General features: G+C 38.6%; 1 protein-coding gene across 1 annotated transcript in view; it reads left to right on the top strand.

Moving 5' to 3' along the window:
* Positions 1 to 21,325, top strand: part of CUL9 (cullin 9) — a 535,945-nt gene that overhangs the window by 420,869 nt on the left and 93,751 nt on the right. The window contains exons 36-40 of the mRNA XM_033937681.1: positions 4,990 to 5,353; positions 5,438 to 5,578; positions 11,749 to 11,913; positions 12,291 to 12,454; positions 15,354 to 15,447. Coding sequence (XP_033793572.1) covers positions 4,990 to 5,353; positions 5,438 to 5,578; positions 11,749 to 11,913; positions 12,291 to 12,454; positions 15,354 to 15,447 — 928 coding nt within the window. The remainder of the gene's footprint in view (positions 1 to 4,989; positions 5,354 to 5,437; positions 5,579 to 11,748; positions 11,914 to 12,290; positions 12,455 to 15,353; positions 15,448 to 21,325) is intronic.

Below are 21,325 nucleotides of genomic sequence, written 5' to 3'. Positions count from 1 at the left end.
ACTTTGGAGGAATTTTCTATTTTTAGCCTCTCATTTGTGGATAGCTCTAGTTCTGGGTTCGGTATCCTCAACAATGACACCTAAATCCTTTTCCTGGGCAGTGACTCCTAACACAGAACCCAGCATCATGTAGCTATAGTTCGGGTCCTCTTTCCCACATGCATCACTTTGCACTTGCTCACATTAAAAGTCATCTGCCATTTTGATGCCCACTCTTCCAGACTCACAAGGTCCTCTTGCGATTTAACAATTATGAAGAACTTCGTCATCATCAAATTTAATTATCTCACTAGCTACTCCCATCTCTCGATCATTGATAAATATGCTAAAAAGCAGGGGACCCAGGACAGACCCCTGGGGAACCTCATTATTTTCTATCACAATAATCAAAATACCCCCAGCTAGAGCAATTACTATTCAAAACCCCAAGACACCAGCTGTACAAAAAAAATCAAGGAAATGGCTGTGTTAATGCATGGAGGAAAAGCTTCAGAACCCCGTTAGGGAGAAACCGTCTACTAACTAGAGAAGGTAAATCACTTCGTAGGCATAAAAACTTCTGGTAATAGTTCAAAAACCAATTGTGCATAAACAGTTCAATATATCTTTTACTTAGATAAATAATCTGAACAAGTCACTTATCTTTTAGCGTGTGAAGCTGGATGTACTCATAGCCCGTCCGACCAACGATAGCCAAAATTTCACCTTATGGCTGCATCAGGGAAAGGTGGGATTAAGCATAACATCAGCACACTTCATGCTCACCAGTTCCCACGCAAAGATCCTCACTATTTACCCATCTCCATTGAAAATATTGAACATTTAAACCCACTCTCTGTTTTCCTTCAACCAGTTCTCAATCCATAAAACTACATTACCTCCTATCCCATGACTTTCTTAATTTCCTCAGAAGTCAAATGCTTTTGAAAATCCAAATACACAGTATCAACCAATTCACATGCTCATTCACCCCTTCAAAGAAATGCAGTAGATTGGTGAGGCAAGATTTCCTTTGACTAAATCCAAGTTGGCTTTCTCTCATTAATCCATGTTTATGTATATGTTCTATCATTTTGTTCTTTATAATAGTCTACCATTTTGCCTGGCACCGATGTTAGACTCACCAGTCTATAATTTCCCAGATCACTTCTGGAACCCTTTTTAAAAATTGACATCATATTGGCCACCCTCTAGTCTTCTGGTACTATGCTGGATTTTAGAGAAAAATTGCAAATTACTAACAATAGCTCTGCAAGTTCATTTTTCAATTCTATCAGCACTCTGGGTTGTATACCATCCGGTCCAGGCAATTTGCTACTTTTAATTGACCCATTTCATACAGTATAAGAACATAAGAAGATCCTTACTGGGTTGGAACAATGGTCCATCAAGCCCAGTAGCCCGTTCTCACAGTGGCCAATCAAGGTCACTAGTACCTGGCCAAAACCCAAGGTGTAACAATATTCCATGCTACCAGTGCAAGCAGTGGCTTCCCCCATGTCTTTCTCAATAACAGACTATGAACTTTCCCTCCAGGAACTTGTCCAAACCGTTCTTAACACTAGCTACGCTATCCGCTTTTACCACATCCTCTGGCAACGCGTTTCAAAGCTTAACTATTCTCTGAATGAAAAAAAAATTTCCTCCTATTGGTTTTAAAAGTATTTCCCTGTAACTTCGGGTGTCCCCTAGTCTTTGTAATTTATGACAGAGTGAAAAATCGATCCACTTGTACCCGTTCTACTCCACTCATGATTTTGTAGACTTCAATCATATCTCCCCTTAGCCGTCTCTTTTCCAAGCTGAAGAGCCCTAACCATTTTATTCTTTCCTCAAGAGGAGTTCCATCCCCTTTACCATCTTGGTTGCTCTTCTTTGAACCTTATCTAGTGCCACTATATCTTTCTTGAGATAGGAGACTAGAATTGAACGTAATACTCCAGGTGAGATCGCACCATAGAGTGATACAGGGGCATTATGACTTTCTTAGTCTTGTTAACCATCTCTTTTTTAATAATTCCCAGCATCCTGTTTGCTTTTTTGGCTGCCACCACACATTGGGCGGAAGGTTTCATCGTACTGACTACAATGATACCCAGATCCTTTTCTTGGGCGCTAACCCCCAAGGTGGACCCTAGCATCCGGTAACTGTGATTCAGGTTATTCTTCCCAATGTGCATCACTTTGCATTTGTCCCATTTGGACGCCCAGTCTTCCAATTTCCTAAGGTCCGCCTGCAATTTTTCTCAATCCACATGCGTTTTAACAACTTTGAACAGTTTAGTGTCATCTGCAAATTTAATCACCTCACTCATCGTTCCAATTTCCAGATCATTTATAAATAAGTTAAATAGGACCAGTCCTAGTGCAGACTCCTGCGGCACTCCACTGTTTTCTCTCCTCCATTGAGAAAAATTACCATTTAACCCTACCCTCTGTTTTCTATCCAATAACCAATTCCTAATCCACAACTGAACTTTGCCACCTATCTCATGACTGTTTAATTTTCTCAGGTGCCTCTCGTGAAGAACTTTATCAAAAGCTTTCTGAAAATCTAGATACACTATATCAACCAACTCACCTTTATCCACATGTTTATTCACACCTTTAAAGAAGTCAAGCAAATTTGTGAAGCAAGATCTTCCTCGGCTGAACCCATGCTGACTCCGTCTCATCAAATCATGTTTGTCTAAGTGTTCCACAATTTTATTTATATATTTTTTTTAATTCTTTATTTAATATTTTCTAATACAATAAATTCAGTGCAAAACACAGTTAAAGTAAATTAGCCTCATAATGTTGTTGAACTAATAAAAATAAAACAACTTGTCGTTACACATTTTGAACATTCCCCCCTCCCCAGAAATCTAATTCCAAAAACCAAAATGATAAAATGAGTCCTTCAAACATGTCTTTCTTCAGTTCAATATAACTCCCCCATATATCATTAAATTTTGCCCATTGATTGGTTAAAATAGCCGAAAGTCTATATTTTTCACATACTGTTCCTAAGCGTTCCCTTACATCTCTCAAGGTAGGTACATTTAGCATACGCCATTGCTGAGCTAATGTTAATCTGGCAGCTATAAATGTCAAGTCCAAAAGTTTAAATTGAGAGGATGTTAAACATTATCTCCTTACTCCCAATAATGCGCTATCGGGATTAGGCTTAAGTGGAGTCTGAATTAGTTTGCTTATGTACTCAAAAACTTGCTCCCAAAAGTTTTGGACCTTTTGGCAATCCCACCACATATGATAAAATGTACCTCTTTCGCCGCATCCTTTCCAACAGCTAGCAACACACTGGTTGGTATATTTGATAATTAAAACCGGGGTAATATACCATCGTAGAAGTTTAATAGCATTTTCCACCAAAGTGGCAGCCCTCGCTATCTGAAAAAGGTGTAATGTAATTACTTCCCACTCATCTATTGACTATTCCTTCCCTAAATCTTTTTCCCATGCTTTGATGTTTTGGTTATTTTATCATCATTTATAATTTTATATAACCACGAAATACACCCTTTGGTTGCTGGTTCTCCTAGCTTTTTTTCAAATTCAGATTTCTTTAAAATTCCATCATTCTTCATCTTATATGTTAATAAGTAATTTTTTTAATCTGAAAATAAGTGAAGAGATCCCTCCTTTCTAAATGAAAATAATCCTGAATATCTGTAAAGGTTTTTACCTCGCCTTCTTCCACTACTTTAACGAAACATACTAATCCTTTATCCTCCTCCCCTCTCCCTGCCTGGTTTGAACACAATTTTATTATTTATAATCGTTTCTACCATTTTGCCCGGCACCGAAGTGAGGCTTAATTTCCTGGATCTCCCCTGGAGCCCTTTTTAAAAATCGACATTACATTGGCCATCCTCCAATCTTCAGGTATTACAGACGATTTTAGTGACAGATTACAGATCACTAACAGCAGGTCAGCAATTTCATGTTTGAGTTCTTTTAGTACCATCCAGTCCTGACGATTTATCACATTTTAACTTGCCGATTTGGCTCATTACATCTTCCAGATTCACCGAAATTTCTTTCAGTTCCTCCGCATCATCACCCTTGAAAACCATTTCCGGTTCATGTAGATCTCTTACATCTTCTTCCGTACACACTGAGCAGAGGATTTCAACTTATCATCAGTGATGACTCGTAGATCCTTTACCTGGGTGGTGACCCCTAATGTGAGACCTTGCATCTTGTAGCTATAATTTTGGGTTCCTCTTTCCCATATGCATCACTTTGCACTTGCTCACATTAAATGTCATCTGCCATTTTGACGCCCAGTCTCACAAGGTCCTCTTGCAAATTTTTAGAATCCTCTTGCGATTTAACAATTTTGAAAAACTTTGTGTCAAAAGCAAATTTAATTTTCTCACTAGTTAGAAAGCAGCGGTTCCAGAAAAGACCCCCTGGAGAACACCACTATTTGCCCTTCTCCATTGAGAATATTGACCATTTAAACCTATTTTCTATTTTCTGTCTTTCAAACCTTATCTCCTACCTAACCCATGCCTTTTTCATTTCCTCAAGAGTTTCATGAGGTACTTTGTCAGATTCCTTTTAAAAATCCAGATACACAATATCAACCTGCTCACCTTTATCCACCTGTTTATTCATCCCTTCAAAGAAATGTAGTAGATCAGTGAGGCAAGATTTCCGTAGACTAAATCCATGTTGGCTTGTTTCATTAATCTATACCTTTGTCTATGCTCGGAACCCTCTGCATTTTCAACCTTGCTTTCTTATCTAGCACTTCTCTCATGGCTCCCTCCCATTCTCTAACCATCTCCTCTCAAACCATCCACTTCTGCTTTAACCCTCCTATTTCCCTCTTTAAGTTCAAATGTCAAATCCAGTAAGTAATGATCTGAACCAAATCCTAGCTGAGGCAGTCCAAGCATAAGGGATGCATGATGTTGTACTGATGTAGTCATTGACCGAAGCATGTGTGTTTAGGATCTGCTTGCTGCTTTCTTACAGTGTGGATTCCTGTGGGAGTGGCACCGACCAGGCCATTCTTGAGGCACTATTGCTCCCCATGGGCTGTACCATGAGCCAGGACGAGGTGGCAGTGCTGATGGCACAAACTGTGAAGCAGGTGGAGGAGCTGCTGAGTGTGAACTTGGATACAGCACAGCACCTGCTTATTCACTGCAAGTGGAACATGGATCTCCTCATCCAGCGCTTCACAGAAGATTCGGAACAGCTGCTCATCGAATCGGGACTCAAAGTCCTCAACCCGCAGCCACCACCAAATCCACTCACCAACTGTCCTGTGTGCGTGAATCAAATCTCCCAAGAGGACAGTCCTCCAACATTGTGCTGCTTGCATTACTGCTGCAAGGTGAGCTCCACAGCTATGTGTTATCTCTGCAGTGTGTCACATGCTTCAGCTCGGTGTTCTGATCTAATTTTCTGTATTTACTAGTCCTGCTGGAATGAATACTTAACAACTCGCATTGAGCAGAATCTGGTTCTGAACTTCACATGTCCCATTGCTGACTGCCCTGCACAGCCCACTGCAGACTTCATCCGCACCATCATCTCAACCAAAGAGGTCATCGAGAAGGTATTAACAGGACCAAGTGCAGATAGGAGATCACTGAAGAGGACTGGGGAGAGTAAGTGTTAAGGGTTGGGGACATACAGGCAGTCAGCAACTGATCAGGACAAGCACAAACCAAGAGAGCAGCAAGCTCAGGCCCTTCATTGGAGGGGAAAGGGATGGGCCAGATGGAGATGCAGGAAAGAGGACAGCACAGATCATGGCCATGTGGATCTTTATCTGCTGTCATTTGCTCTTAAGAAGGGAGGTCATGGTGGAATGCAGATAGAGGACACGGATTGGTGTCTGCACTTCTTATTACATATCCTGCTAGACTTCCTCTCTGACAATTAACACTTTGACTTTTCATATAGGTGTTGCATAAGAGGGCATAGAAAGGGCCACACAGAGTGATTGGGTACATAGGCCTCCAAATGGAACAGAAAGGCAGAGCCCAGAATCAGAGGACCTGGCGCAGTTCAAGTAACAAAGAAATACCAGAGTGTGTAAAAAGATAACATAAACTAGATTTGCGATGTTAGTCTCCAAGGCACAATGCTTCCTGCAGTCGCAGATAAAATGCACAACCTATATTTGAAAGAATATGTACAAACAATGCATTAGGCTTGGAAAGAAGACAGATCAGGATGGTCTACAGTTAGCTTTGATGGCAACTCCAGCAGTGAGGTAGTGTAGCTGATACCAGATGGACACCTGCATCAGGATGAGCTGCAGTAGCTTTTGATGGTACCTGGGAAGTAGGGCCAGTGCAGGAAAGTCGTTTTTATGGTCTGAGCTCTGAAAATGGCAAGGATGGATGAGGAGCAAATATGCGTGTTTTCTGCCACATTCGCATCATCTGAGTACAGGGGGAAGGGAAGACAGAGATTTAGTTGTAGATATTCAGAATATATCTAAAAGAGGGGAAGTTTTACTAATAGGTTATTTTAACATGCTGGATGTTGATTGGGGTCTTCTAGAAGTAGGGAGATCCTGGATTCTCTACAAGGAGAACTGTTGGTAATGGAACCCACGCGGGATGGGGTCATACTGGACTTAGTGCTTACAAATGGGGAAAGTGTTTCTGATGTTACAGTGGGTGATCATCTGGCATTCAGTGATCACTGCATGGTATGGTTTAATATTAAGATGGGTATAGAGAGGGCTCATTCAAAAGCAAAGGTTCTAGACCAGGGGTGCCCACACTTTCTTGGCTTGCGAGCTACTTTTAAAATGATCAAGTCAAAATGATCTACCAACAATAAAATTTTAAAAAACACAAAGCACACTGTACGTAGAGAAAATGTTAATTACCATTTATATTCGGGGGGTTTTCAAAGAGGTCAGGGCAGATGACTTTAAAATATACAATGTCACCTCAGTAACAGCTATAGAAAAATAGACAAATATAGTGCAAAATATAGACAGCAGATATAAATTCTCAAAACGGACACACTTTGATCACTAAATTGAAAATAAAATCATTTTTCCTACCTTTGCTGTCTGGTGATTTCATGAGTCTCTGGTTGCACTTCCTTCTTCTGACTGTAAATCCAATATTTCTTTCTGCCTCCTGCATGCTTCCTCTCCTCCAGACCTCATTCCATTCCCCAACCAACATCTCTCTCTGTCCCTGCATGAGTCCAACTTTTTCTTCCTCTCTCCCTGCCCCCTCCCATTTCTTTCTTTCTCTCTAATCTAATCTATTTCTGCATCACGCATACCTAAGCAGGCTCAAGGCGACTTACAAAGAGAAGTGAGAGGAAGCAGAGAGAGGCAAGGAGAGAAGGGGAAACATGGGGGGAACATTTGGGCAGGGGAAGATCTGAGATGTTCAAGTGTCAAAGAGGTAGGTTTTCAGATTTTTCCAGATTGGGTTCCATTCTGGTCATTTCAGTGAGGTCTCTGTCCCCTTTCTTTCTTTCTCTCTCCCTGCCCCCTCCTTTCTTTTTTTTAACAAGTTTTACTGAAGTTGGGACATTAGACCATCTTTTATTCTTTTGTCCATTTATCTTATCATTCTGGAAATCAATTTGGCCCCAAATTAATAAGATGTTAGAAAATCCGGTAGCCTTGACATATGATACTATATTATTTGGAACAACCATGAGAGCAAGAAGTCAAATTTCATCAAGTAATAACAAACTTTTATTTATTTTAACTGGAATAGCAATACAACAAATTACATTCAATTGGAAACAACACGATAGATTGAATTACATCTTCTGGTGGAATTCGGTATGCTATATATACAAAATGGAACTTGCTATCGCAACACAAAAAGGATACATGAATAAATTTCAAAAAATATGGGGACCATTAACAGATTTTTGTAAAGAATGATAAATTTTCCCAAGATTAGAATATATGTTAGGAAGGGGAAAAGGGAGGGGAGCATATTTCTGGTTATTATAAAATATTTCAATAATTTATTTCATTATATTAAAACAGAAGGGAATACAATAAAATAAAAATATGTATTATTGACTGGAAGGGAGGGGGGAAGGGATGGGAAACTACTATATTTAATATAATTATATAAATTTAAAATTCATATATATTAATATGTACTTTATATTTTCTTATCTATTCATTGATATTTATTATAGGTTTATCAAGTGTGTATATCCAAGTTCAAATTGAATTTATGTAATCCACTTGCTGTAACATAAGAAAATGAATAAAGATATATAAAACAAAAACGAATTTTCACAATGGCAAATACAGCACAAAACAATACAACCAGATAGTCAAATCCTCACCCCAAAACATAAATATCATATTGGTACTCTTCAGTATAAGGCAATACTATCCAACCCAAAATTTCCCCCTCCCTCTTTCTTTTTTTTTCTCTCTCCCTGCCCCTTTCTTTCTGTCTTTCTTTCTCTCTCCCTGTCCCCCTTTCTTTCTTTCTGTTTGTCTTTCTCCCTGCTCCCCCGATGCCAGGCCAAGCGCCGGGCCCACAAGCCTCTCCTCCCCACCCCCTGACATCAATTTGACTGTTCAGCTCCCTGGTAAACAGCCTATCTCTCTTCGGAGTTTAACAACATGTGACACAAAAGGGGTGATTTATGGGCTTATTTGTCCCTGTAAGCTCATGTACATCGGGCAGACTTCAAGAAGTTTTAAAACAAGGATTTTTGAACATTGTTCAAATATATCTAATAAAAAAGAAGTTGACTTGCTAACCAGACATTGTGTTAAAGAAAAACATCTCTTTATTGAGTTTAAATGTGTGGTGCTTGAACACATCCCTTTTACAGAGAGACAGTAAAATAAGAAGGAAGTTGCAGTCTGAAGCTGATTTAGAATCTCTGAAGAAACCAAATGAATATTGATGAAACGAGTGCTTGTTGGAGTCTTTTAGCTCTGTCGGGGAGCTTTTGAGCTTACTGCATGAGGCTGAGGACTAGTGCTGCCTGATTCAGGAAAAAAAAATTTCAATTTGATTTGATTCAGCCTATTGAATTGGTTTTTCGATTCGATTTTCCTGCCCAATTGGGAGTTGTTGGGGGTTTTTTTTTCAAACATCCTGGTGGGTTTATTTTACAGCCTCTTCACCCCCTTTGCCTTCTCCTAACCATACTGGCGCTGTGGTGTAAACAAAATAAACAAACAAAAAAGACTTTTCCTCCTGGCTCACGTTTGCGGTCTAACACCAGCTCTGGCAGGATACACGTTTCAAATCTGACATATTGTAATCACAAAACAGAAAATATAATTAGTTTTTCTACCTTTTGTTGTCTGGTCATTATTCAAATTTTGTTGGTCTCAGGCTCTGGTTGTCTTGTGATAACTTGCTTGCCAGGGTCTCCTTCTTTCTTCTTTCTTCCTGCTAACCATCCATCTTCCATCTCTGTCCTACCCTTCCGTTTCTCTTCCCTCCCCAGGAGGTCTGGCATCTTTCCTTTTTTTCGTCTCCTTCCACAGATCCACCTTTTCTTAACTACCCTTTCATCCAGCATCTCTCCTTCCTTCCCCACCACCCCAGGGTCCACCATCTCTCCCTTGAAAGCCTATTTCACCTCTGAAGGCCTGTCCACCCCCTTTGAAGGCCTGCCTGCCTGTCCCACCCTGAAGAACTGCTCACTACACCCCCCCCCCCAGCGTCCGGCTTCCACCCCCCTGGCCTTCCGCTTACCCCCCTGGCCTTCCCACACTATTTACTTTCCAGCCGGAACAGCTGTTTTAGCGATCTTAGTACTGCTTCGGAGCTGGTTCCTCCATCGCGGTCCCGCCCCTCCTCTGACGTCAGAGGAGGGGTGGGACCGCGACGGAGGAACCAGTTCCGAAGCGGTACTAAGATTGCTAACACCGCGATCTTGTTTGCAGGCTGTTCCGGCTGGAAGGTAAACAGTGCGGGGAGGCCAGGGGGGGAGCAGAAGGCCGAGGGGGTGGGAGTCGGAAGCCGGATGCCGGGGGGGAAGCCAACAGCAACACTTCCTGACTGACCCTCCCCCCTCGCCTTCTAAAGCAGGTGCGGCAGCTGCCGCTTCTGCTTTAGGGGGCGAGGGGGGAGGGTCAGGCGAATCGGGAAGCCGGGTTTTTTTGTTTTGAACTGATTCGAATCGATACACCCGAAGTGAATCGGTGAACCGATTCGAATCATAAATCGGGCAGCACTACTGAGGACTGCTGTTGAAAAGAAGAAGTGGATTGCATACCAGCAGCTGCCTCCTAGCAGAGTTCTCTGGCGCAAGAGCTAAGTAGTTTGCTTCTGCTTTTTTCAGTTTTTTATAGTTTGAAACTTGATAATTTATTAACTATTTATAAAAACGATTTGAAATTTATAATTTATAAACTATTTATTAAAACGTTTTGAAAACTTTAAAAAATTATTACTGTGCACAGTAGTGGGTTGTTCCCTCTTTAGATCTTTCAACGTTGTCTTACGGGTGTGAGTTTTTTTGCCAATGACAATAAGAATGCCAGCTGAAAATCATCAAAGATTGCTGCGTGATATAAGTTTTTGAGGCTTTTTCTCCACCTGTTTTATATCTTAATGTTAGATCTTAAGAGTGGTAACCCACTGCTGGTGAGTGACATTTTTTGAACTTTTGGTTTAATTTCACTACGATAGTGTTCTTGAGAGACGTTTAAATACCTACGTGGCGTAAATGCGCATTTGAAAGGAAGCTCTGGAATGAGAGGGCATAGGATGAAGTTAAGAGGTGATAGGCTCAGGAGTAATCTAAGGAAATACATTTTCAACAGAAAGGGTGGTAGATATGTAGAACAGTCTCTGGTAGAGGTGATGGAAACAGAGACTGTGCCTGAATTCAAGAGGGCCTGGGATAGGCACGTGGGATCTCTTAGAGAGAGGAAGAGATAATGGTTACTGCCGATTGGCCTTTTGGCCTTTATCTGCCATCATGTTTCTATCTTACAGTGGATATTAGTAAGTAAAATGTAATAATATAGTAGATTGTTGGTTCAACATTGCCTTGATAATGAATGTGACTTGGGCAAAATGGATTGGCCAGACAGATCTTGTTCTGTCGACATTTACTATGATAAAATGGCAGAATTATTTAAAATAGAAACCATTGTGCATTTTATCGGTTTCAACAGGAAGCATTGTGGCTTTGAGCCCAACATCCTGTATCTGTCTTTCTTTCTAGCTATTTGTTTATTTATAAATATATTTCTATACGGCACAATCCAGAGTTCTTGGCGGTTCACAAGAAAACATAATAGTGTACGTCAAACCTAGACAAAACATAAACACAGCCATCTTCTTGAAGTTTCCTCCTGTCAGTGTCTGACAGTCAAAACTGGATGTTTAGAGCATGCCATACTGCCGTTCGTTCTGCCGCTCTCTGGACACAGGGTGACTATCGCAGTGGTCCACAGCCTCAAGGCTAGCAGCAACTCTGAACAGCTCACCTTATTTCTCGAGTGAATATTATTTGACCGTTATATTTTTATTCTTGTATGTATACATTTTATCATCAAATGTGCCTCGTCTGATCCTGGCCTCTGAGGACCACTACACTCTTCCTTCTGGCTCTACTTACTTTGCCCCTGTGAGGGGCTATTGTGTTTCTTAGTTTGTACCCCCCCCCCCGGCCGCAAACAGATTCTGTGTGAGAATATACCAGAAAATGCAGTTTGTCACATGCTGGTAAAATTGAAGATCACGACATTTTTCAAGATTAGGTATTTACCTTGTTCTTGCGCCTTTCTGTCCTCAGTATGACATGGCTGTGCTGCGAGGTTATGTGGAGTGCTGCTCTAATCTCACTTGGTGCACCAACCCTCAGGGCTGTGATCAGATCCTGTATAAGGAAGGCCTGGGCAACGCTGAGGCCTGCTCCAAGTGCTCCTGGCTTTCGTGCTTCAGCTGCAGCTTCCCTGAGGTCAGTCTGGGTTGTCTGGCTTCTTTATTTGTCAGATTTACTCTCTTAGCAGCATATGGCATTTCAAATGTTACAAGATAAACTATATGAGGGCCACATTTTTTATATATGAATGTTTTGTAAGATTGTGACTTGCTCAGAAATGTACAACTATCAAACGACAAAATGAATACTAAATCAAGAAGATGAGCCCAAAAGATGTGAGGAGCAGAGTGAAGGGCTGATCCCTGGGTATCTTACGTCAGGTGCAACCTTCCACATGTCGTTCTAAACTGAGGTGGAGGATGGTATTGTGAAAGAGCTTGCTCATTCTAATTGCAGTGGTGCTGTTGATGGAAAGTCCTAGATATGTTACTTGTCCTTCCTTTTTCTCACAGGCTCACTATCCAGCCAGCTGCAGCCATATGTCCCAGTGGATGGATGATGGAGGCTTTTATGAAGGAATGACAGTGGAAGCTCAGAGCAAACATTTGGCAAAACTAATCTCTAAACGCTGCCCAAGCTGTCAGGCTCAGATTGAGAAAAATGAGGGCTGTTTGCAGTGAGTATCTTGGTGTATGCGTATTCTTACCTACCAGCCTTATGATGGGTGTTTGCAGTGCGTCTGATGTGACTGAAGAGTTCTCTTATAGATGTGTGCATTTCAGATCCTATGAGGAGCAAATGCAGTGAGTGGGGGCAGAGGGGTGACGGTACTGTGTATGACTGGAACCTATGGGAATGAGTAACAGCAGAGCCTGTGAGGGGGGAGGTGACTGCGGGACTAGTGAAGCATGAGTGTGGTGGTTGTGCCTGTGAGGGTCAACTGTGACTGTGGAACCTGGGAATTGCGACTACAGTGGGAAAATTAAAGAGTCATGGGATAGGTGGCAAAGTTCAGTTGTGGATTAGGAATTTTTTTTTAATTCTTTATTGATTTTTCAAACTATAAATGCGCAATAAATGATTCACATATTTGCATATTACATAATACTACTTCATAATGAAATTTCGCCCACCCTTCCAGCTAATAAACCAATATAATAAAACCTTCATGAAAATCCTTGAATCAATTCAATTCCCTTCCTTTACCCCCCCCCCCCAGGATGTGTATGTTTACTTGACTATAAAATTAAATTAATTATTCCTCTTTACAGTATTTAGCCATTGGCTCCCAAACATCCATAAAATTCTTAAAACGTCTCTGTTGTATGGCCAGGCAACGTTCCATTCTATAAGTATAACACGGATTCCTACCAGAATGTGTAGTTCAACCTATCCCAGTTTTTCCAATTTCTTAAACTAAGCTGCATGGCAACCCCTGTCATTACAAAAAATAACTTGTTATTTCTCACAGATAAATACCAAATAAAATAGTATCATAAGAAAAAGCCACTGGATTCTCTAATAAATTATTTACTTGGTCCCAAATAGACCTCCAAAACTGCAGTATCAAGAGACAATAGTAAAGTAAATGATCTAAAGTCCCAGCTTCAAGATGACATTGCCAGCATCTATTAGACTTGGAACTATCTAATTTATGTAAACGAACAGGGGTCCAGAAAGCTCTATGTAATAAGAAAAAACAAGTTTGCCTCATAGATGCTGACACTGTACATCTCATCCTCCAAGTCCAAATTCATGGCCATTGAGATGCAGTGATCTGATGCTTGATTTCAATGCTCCAAATGTCATGAAGACCAGTTTTTGGTTTCTTATTCAAAAATCCACATATTAATTTATACTACTGAGCGGCCTGGTGCCCCAGAAAGTCCACCTGAAAACATAATATCGGCAAGCTATATTGATTTGTAAGATTTTTCCATCCAGGGAATCCCTCCTGAATGGCCTGCTTCAATTGCAACCATCTGTAACTTTGTGATTTATTAAAACCAAATTTGTGTTGCAATCGTGAAAATTCAAGCAGCTTACCATCTGATGTCACATCATCCAAAGTGCGTATACCTGCCTTCATCCAATATTTCTAGATGACCTTAAATCCGCCAATTTGAATCTTGGAGTTTAGCCAGAGGGACTGACAGGTGGATTTAAGTATTGAATAGATGTCAAATTATTTATATATTTCAATGTCTGCCATGTATCTAGTAAAATTCTATTGTCCTTATATAATCTTGGAAACCTGGATTAGGAATTGATTATTGGATAGAAAACAGAGGGTAGGATTAAATGGTCATTTTTCTCAAGGGTCTGTACTGGGACCGGTGCTATTTAACTTATTTATAAACGATCTGGAAATTGGAACAGCGAGTGAGGTGATTAAATTTGAAGATGATACTAAACTGTTCAAAGTTGTTAAAACGCAAGCAGATTGTGAAAAATTACAGGCAGACCTTAGGAAATTGGAAGACTGGTCGTCCAAGTGGCAGATGAAATTTAATGTGGACAAATGCAAAGTGATGCACATTGGGAAGAATAACCTGAATCACAGTTACCGGATGCTAGGGTCCACCTTGGGGATTAGCGCCCAAGAAAAAGATTTAGGTTTCATTGTAGACAATACAATGAAACCTTTGCCCGATGTGCGGCGGCAGCCAAAAAAGCAAATAGGATGCCAGGAATTATTAAAAAAGGGATGGTTAACAAGACTAAGAATATTATAACACTCCTCTATCACTCCGTGGTATGACCTCATCTGGAGTATTGCATTCAATTCTGGTCTCCTTATCTCAAGAAAGATATAGTGGCGCTAGAAAAGGTTCAAAGAAGAGCGATCAAGATGATAAAGGGGATGGAACTCCTCTCGTATGAGGAAAGACTAAAAAGGTTAAGGCCCTTCAGCTCGGAAAAGAGACGGCTAAGACGGCTAAATCCTGAACTCTCTGGAATGCATTGCCTGAGGTTGTGGTAAAAGTAGATTGCGTAGCTGGTTTTAAGAAAGGTTTGGACAAGTTCCTGGAGGAAAAGTCCATAGTCTGTTATTGAGAAAGATATGGGGGTTGCATGGTCTGTTGCTACTTCTTGGGTTTTGGACAGGTACTAGTGAGCTAGATTGGCCACCGTGAGAACGGGCTACTGGGCTTGATGGACCATTGGTCTGATCCAGTGAGTCTCTTCTTATGTTCTCATGACTGCAGTGGGGAGGGGGGGGGGTGGAGCCTGTGAACGACATGAGTGTAGAGTCTGTGTTGAGCGTCTGCAGTGAACCTAAGTGTTTTCTTGTTCTTTTTATTTCCCCTGTAATCTTTTCACGGATTTCCTAATCTTAGTAATGTTTTGTGGTATCCCCAGCATTTTCTTTCTCTTTCCTTTGTAATTTATTTGTGAATTGTGTTCTTTTTCTTGATTTCTTTATGAAATACTTAGATGTATAGCATTGAAATATTCATTTATGATTGTCGATTTATTAATTGTGTGAGTTATACTTGTAGTTTGCAGTACATGAACGGTTTTTGCGGTATAGAGATACAATGTTATGTTCTGATTTTGCTCTCTCTCTACAGTATGACTTGCACCAAGTGTAACCATGGATTCTGCTGGCGATGCCTTAAGCCTTGGAAGCCGACACACAAAGATTATTACAATTGTGCAGCCATGGTAAGTGTAGGGTTATTCATAGGATTCGAGCAAGCATTAGTCCTTCTATGAGAGTAAACCAACAGGGCTGGAGTTCAGTGCAGGTACAGAAGCTGTTTGAGGTGCTGGGGATGAGGCTGTGATTGGGAGGTATATCAAGCTATATCCAACAAATGACCAGCACAAGACAAAAGAATTGGATGCTTTCTTAGGGTCAAGTGATCTATAGCAATATATTAGAAAATGTCTGCATTTCGTACCTCAGTGAGGTTGTATGAGGAGGGCTGCTTAATAGTAAGAACTCTCACAGCAATCAATGTGCACAAAGTCTCAAGTAAATCTCTTCATAGAACTTTAGTTTCCACCTAGAATATGTCCAGAGATTACCAACACCATGTTCCTCAGAGAGCTACACCGAGTATATTTGATTCGTGATTCCTTAGTGTGGTAGCCATCCTCATGGGAACCAATATACGGTGAAGGTTCACACTTGGACCTTTTTATGTTTATATATTAATTTGTAACAAAGTGCCGGTGCTTAATAATAATAAATAGATCAATCATCATAGCTTAATAGTGTTTATATTAAATTGCCACTTAACTTAAATCATATATCCGACCAATTATGAAAGAGAAAAATACTAGTCAAACAGATTTAACTAATTACAGACCTATTTCAAACATTCCATTTTTGGCAAAGTTAACTGAAAAAATTGTGTTCAACCAAATTTCAGAGTTTGTAGAACCAACCAATGTGTTACATCCAAATCAAACAGGTTTTAGACAGCATCATAGTACGGAACACTCTCTTATCGGTATGACAACTTCTATTCAATACTTCTTAGATCATCATCATCAATCGGTGCTGTTAACCTCGCTTGATCTTTCAGCAGCGTTTGATACAATTGATCACCAATTACTCCTTGATAGACTTCATTCTATAGGGATTACAGATGAAGTTCTAGCTTGGTTTACATCTTACTTTAAGGATCGCACATCCACAGTTATTTTCAATGAATCTTCATCCTTACCCTCACATATTACACATGGAGTCCCACAGGGATCTATTCTTTCACCTTTGCTTTTTAATATTTTTTTGGCTCTACTGTTGACACTATGCCAATCCATTGGATTTCATGTTTTTGCCTATGCCGATGATATACAATTATTGCACCCATTAGTTAATAACAACATAAAGGAAATTTCGGCTATAAATGAGAAACTAGATCAAGTGCATCATTGGCTGGACAAAAACAGACTAGCTCTTAATATTAAAAAAACTAATGTCATGCTTTTTCCCTGGAAGGATAGTTTTTCTCTTGTTACTCCTATTTCAATTTTAAACGTTCCCCTTCAGTCAGTCAAAAATATAAAAATTTTAGGAGAAATCTTTGATAATAAACTTAACTATCATGACCATATCAGTAGCATTGTGAAAACTACCTTTTACAGATTGCGGAAAATTCGTTCTATTTCTAAATTTCTCTGTCCTAAAGCACTTAATATACTTATTCATTCTCTGGTGATATCTAAAATCGATTATTGTAATTCCCTATTTAAAGGAATTGCTTTACAAGAAATAAAACGACTACAAATTATTCAGAATGCATCAATTAAATTAATAACTAAATCCAAAAAGTTTGATCATGTAACACCACTCCTTAAAAAGGCTCATTGGCTTCCTGTTATATATAGAATTACGCATAAATTATGTACAGTTATTTTTAAAACCTTATATAATAAGACTCCAGCATTTTTATTCAGATTACTTATCCCTTATTCTGCAAAGAGAACCTTACGATTCAACGAACAAAATCTTTTATCTATTCCCTCTCTAAAAATTATTAATACAAGGAGACAATTTATCTTCTCTTGTACAGCACCGCAGACATGGAACGCCCTCCCTATGTTTTTACGGGAGGAGAAAGAGTTTGTAAAATTTAAAAACGAGTTAAAAACTTTTCTTTTTAGAGATGCATTTGCAAGTTAACCTTTTATCATTGCTTTGTTTATTTTATTCCCCCTAAATGTCTTATTATCCTTTTGTATTGGCCTTTGATGTCTCCTCTTTTCTTTACAAATTGTATTTCATCCCTCCTTACCTTATGTTCAACAATGTTAATTTTTAGCATAATAACTTTATTTATTAATTGTATGGACTGTTTTGTTACCCAATATATGTAACTTTTTAAGTGTAAACCGCTTAGAAACTTGGTTTAAGCGGTTAATCAAGCCAATTTTTTTTTATATATTATTTTTTATTTTCAATTTTTACATAAAATGTACAAAATATTAAAGTACAATTGATAAATATACTGTCAGCCTAGAGGCCTCTGGGAGATTATATCGATCTAACTCTGGCATGGGAATGCAGATAGACTCTGTGTGCAGGGAAACTGTTTTAAGTAGCCCTGATTGCCCTGATTGAATCATGGCTAGCTAAAAGGTGTTAATGCCTGATTAAGAGGGTGCTTAGGATAATGGTGCACAGATCAAGCCAGAGACTTAATCCCATCAGGTTTCTCACCCTCCTTTGTCTATTAAATTGACCATTGTCTCAAACAGTTTACAAATTCTAAACAGAAAGATACTGGGAGATACAATATTTTCTCTATTCAGAATAAGATTCCAAGGTATAAAAGCCTGCTCTCTGCTCTATGAAGGGAGCTCTCTTTTTTCCTATCAAGCTATCATGGGAGAGGTCTTGGCTCTCCCTCTCTCTGTCTATACTTCCCTTTATCTACGGAACACAAAGCTTCCTAGAACTGCAAGCTTCTATGTCCCTCTTTACCTCTGACCTCTGTAAGGCAGTGAGACTGCTTGCTCTCTGCTTAAGTGTAATGCTCTCTGCTTAATTGTAATGCTTATAAATATTACTTTTCTGTAAGACTATTTCTATAATATATTCTTTATGCAATCACCTCTGGTCGTGTCTATTATTCTACTTCCTGGTGAGTCATCTGTGAGGGAACTGAACCTGGGACCTGGCGTTTGTCAGTACGCCTTTCACTTAACCCCTACCACCTAATATTGTGGGGGCCACTTTCAAACTGACATATACAATATCACTTTTATATCTAATACATTATATTCTAAATGTATTTTATCCCCCCTCCCTCCCCTCACCCTTCTATTACTTTTCAATCATACATTACATATTGTAAATCATATTATATTTTATTATGTAAAATTATTTTCACTGCCCCCCCTCTATGTGTGTCATAAAGAAGATATTTAAAAGAAGAAAAGAAGAAGAAAATCTTACTAATTATTCATTGCAATATTTTGTCAATGGCCCCCATATTTTTATGAATTTAGTATATGTCCCTCTTTGTATTGCTATTGTTCTTTCCATTTTAAATATATGACATATTGTATTCCACCAAAATGTATAATTTAGGTTATTATAATTCTTCCAATTATTAGTTATATGCTGAATGGCAACCCCTGTCATAATTAATAAAAGCTTGTTATTTTCTGGTGAAATTTGACTTTTTTTTCTCATCATCATTCCAAATAATACTGTATCATATGATATTGCTATATGATTTTCCATCAATTTATTAATTTGTGGCTAAATTGAATTCCAAAAACTTTTAATGTAGGGACAATGATATAGTAAATGATCTAAAGTCCCTGGTTCCAGATTACAGTGCCAGCATTTATTGGACTTAGAACTGTCTAATTTTTGCAAACGTGTAGGGGTCCAAAAAGCTCTATGTAATAAAAAGAACCAAGTTTGTCTCATAGATGCTGACACTGTACATCTCATTCTCCAAGACCAAATTAGTGGCCATTGAGATGCATTAATTTGATGCTTAATCTCAATGCTCCAAATATCTCTTAGACCATTTTTTGGTTTTTTATTCAAATATCCAGATATTAATTTATACCACAATGCGGCTTGATGTCCTAGGAAGTCTGCTTGAAAACATAAGAACTTTAAACTATATTGATTATTCAATGTTTTCCATTCAGGGAACCCAACCTGAATGGCCTGCTTCAATTGCAACCATTTAAAACTTTGTGTTTTATTAAGACCAAATCTATGTTGCAATTGTGAAAAATCCAGCAGTTTACCTTCTGAAATAACGTCATCCAAAGATCTAATGCCTGCAATAATCCAGTTCTTCCAAAGGATTTGAGCTCCGCCAATTTTGATCTTGGAGTTTATCCATAGAGATTGATTAGTTGATTTATTTATTGGGATAGGTGTTAATTTACTTATAAATCTCAACGTTTTCCAAGTATCTATTAAAATTTTATTTTCTCTGTATCTTCTAGGCATGTTGATACTTGGAAGGTGAACTAAATTTAGGGGAAACATAAGGCGCCATTCCAAATATAACCAATCTGGTGCATTATCTATAAGTTCTGGGAGGATCCAATACATACCCTGACGTAGAATATAGGCTTGATGGTACCTATAAAAATTTGGAAAATTTACCCCTCCCTCCTTAATTGATTTTTGCAAAGTTACTAAAGCTATTCTAGGTGTTTTACCAAGCCAAAGAAATTTCGTTAAAATGCTATTAAGCTTTTTATAAAAGGACCCCTGAAAATAAATAGGTATCATACTCATTTGGTAGCAAACTACAGGCAAAATCATCATTTTAATAGTTTGAACTCTCCCCCACCAAGAAATATGTAAGGGGTTCCATTGCTCACACAACTCCGTAACTTTTTTTAGTACAAATTTTTCATTTTCTTTTACGGTATCTTCAATTGTATTTTTAACTTGAATGCCAAGATATTTAAATCCTTCTTCCTTCCATATGAACAGAAAATCTTTAAATAATCCTTTTACACAATGAACATTTAAGGGTATAATTTCAGATTTATTCCAATTAATTTTATAACCTGAAAATTTACCAAACTTATCAATTAATTTTAATAAAGAAGATAAGGTAGATTCTGGATTTTTCAAATAAAGCAAAATATCATCAGCATAAGCCGAAATTTTATATTCCATATCTGAATATGGAAAACCCTGTATCTCCCCGGTTTGCTGTATAGCTAACAATAAGGGTTCTATTATAACATCAAATAACAAAGGAGATAAAGGACAACCTTGTCTAACTCCCCTCCGCAATTGAAATCCATCAGATATCATATTATTGATATTTAATCTTGCAATCGGGAAGCTATACAAAGTTTTTACCATTTGTATCAATCCAGAACCTATACCAAACCATTCTAAAGCTTGATACATAAAGTTCCATTCTACCCTATCAAACGCTTTTTCTGCATCCAAGGAAACTGTAAAAGTCAGTTCATCTATTTTTTTTGATAAATTTAACATATGAAACAATAATCTAGAGTTATTAGAAGAATGTCTTTTAGCAACGAAACCCGTCTGATGCATATCTATAATATGTGGGAGAGCTTTGGCTAATCTCAAAGCCAAAATTTTCGCCAATAGTTTATTATCCACATTTATTAATGATATAGGCCTGTAGTTCGAAACCAAAGTAGGATCTTTATTTGGCTTAGGCAGAACAATTATTATTGATTCAGCCATAGTACCTTTAATATCACCTTTTATGAGTTGTGTTTGATATAAATTTAGTAAATGTGGGGAAAGGATATTTTGAAATGTTTTATAAAATTCTACTGTATAACCATCACCACCTGGAGCGGATCCAACTCTAAGAGATCTCAATGCTGTTTCTAATTCTTTTAATGATATAGGTTCATCTAAACTCCGTTTTATATGATCAGGAACTTTAGGTCCATTAATTAAATCTAAAAAATTTTTACCATCTTTTTGTCTCTCCAAATAAGGCTCGGAAGAATACAGATCTTTATAAAATTTTAGAAATTGTTTTAAAATTATATCTGTTTGATTTGTTATTGTACCATTATCATCTTTTATCCCATTAACATTAGTTTTCCTTTT

Source organism: Geotrypetes seraphini, chromosome 3 (assembly GCF_902459505.1).
Source record: "Geotrypetes seraphini chromosome 3, aGeoSer1.1, whole genome shotgun sequence".
Lineage (NCBI taxonomy): Eukaryota > Metazoa > Chordata > Amphibia > Gymnophiona > Dermophiidae > Geotrypetes > Geotrypetes seraphini.
Note: the sequence above shows the minus strand (reverse complement) of the source record. Positions and strands in the feature narration are given on the sequence as shown.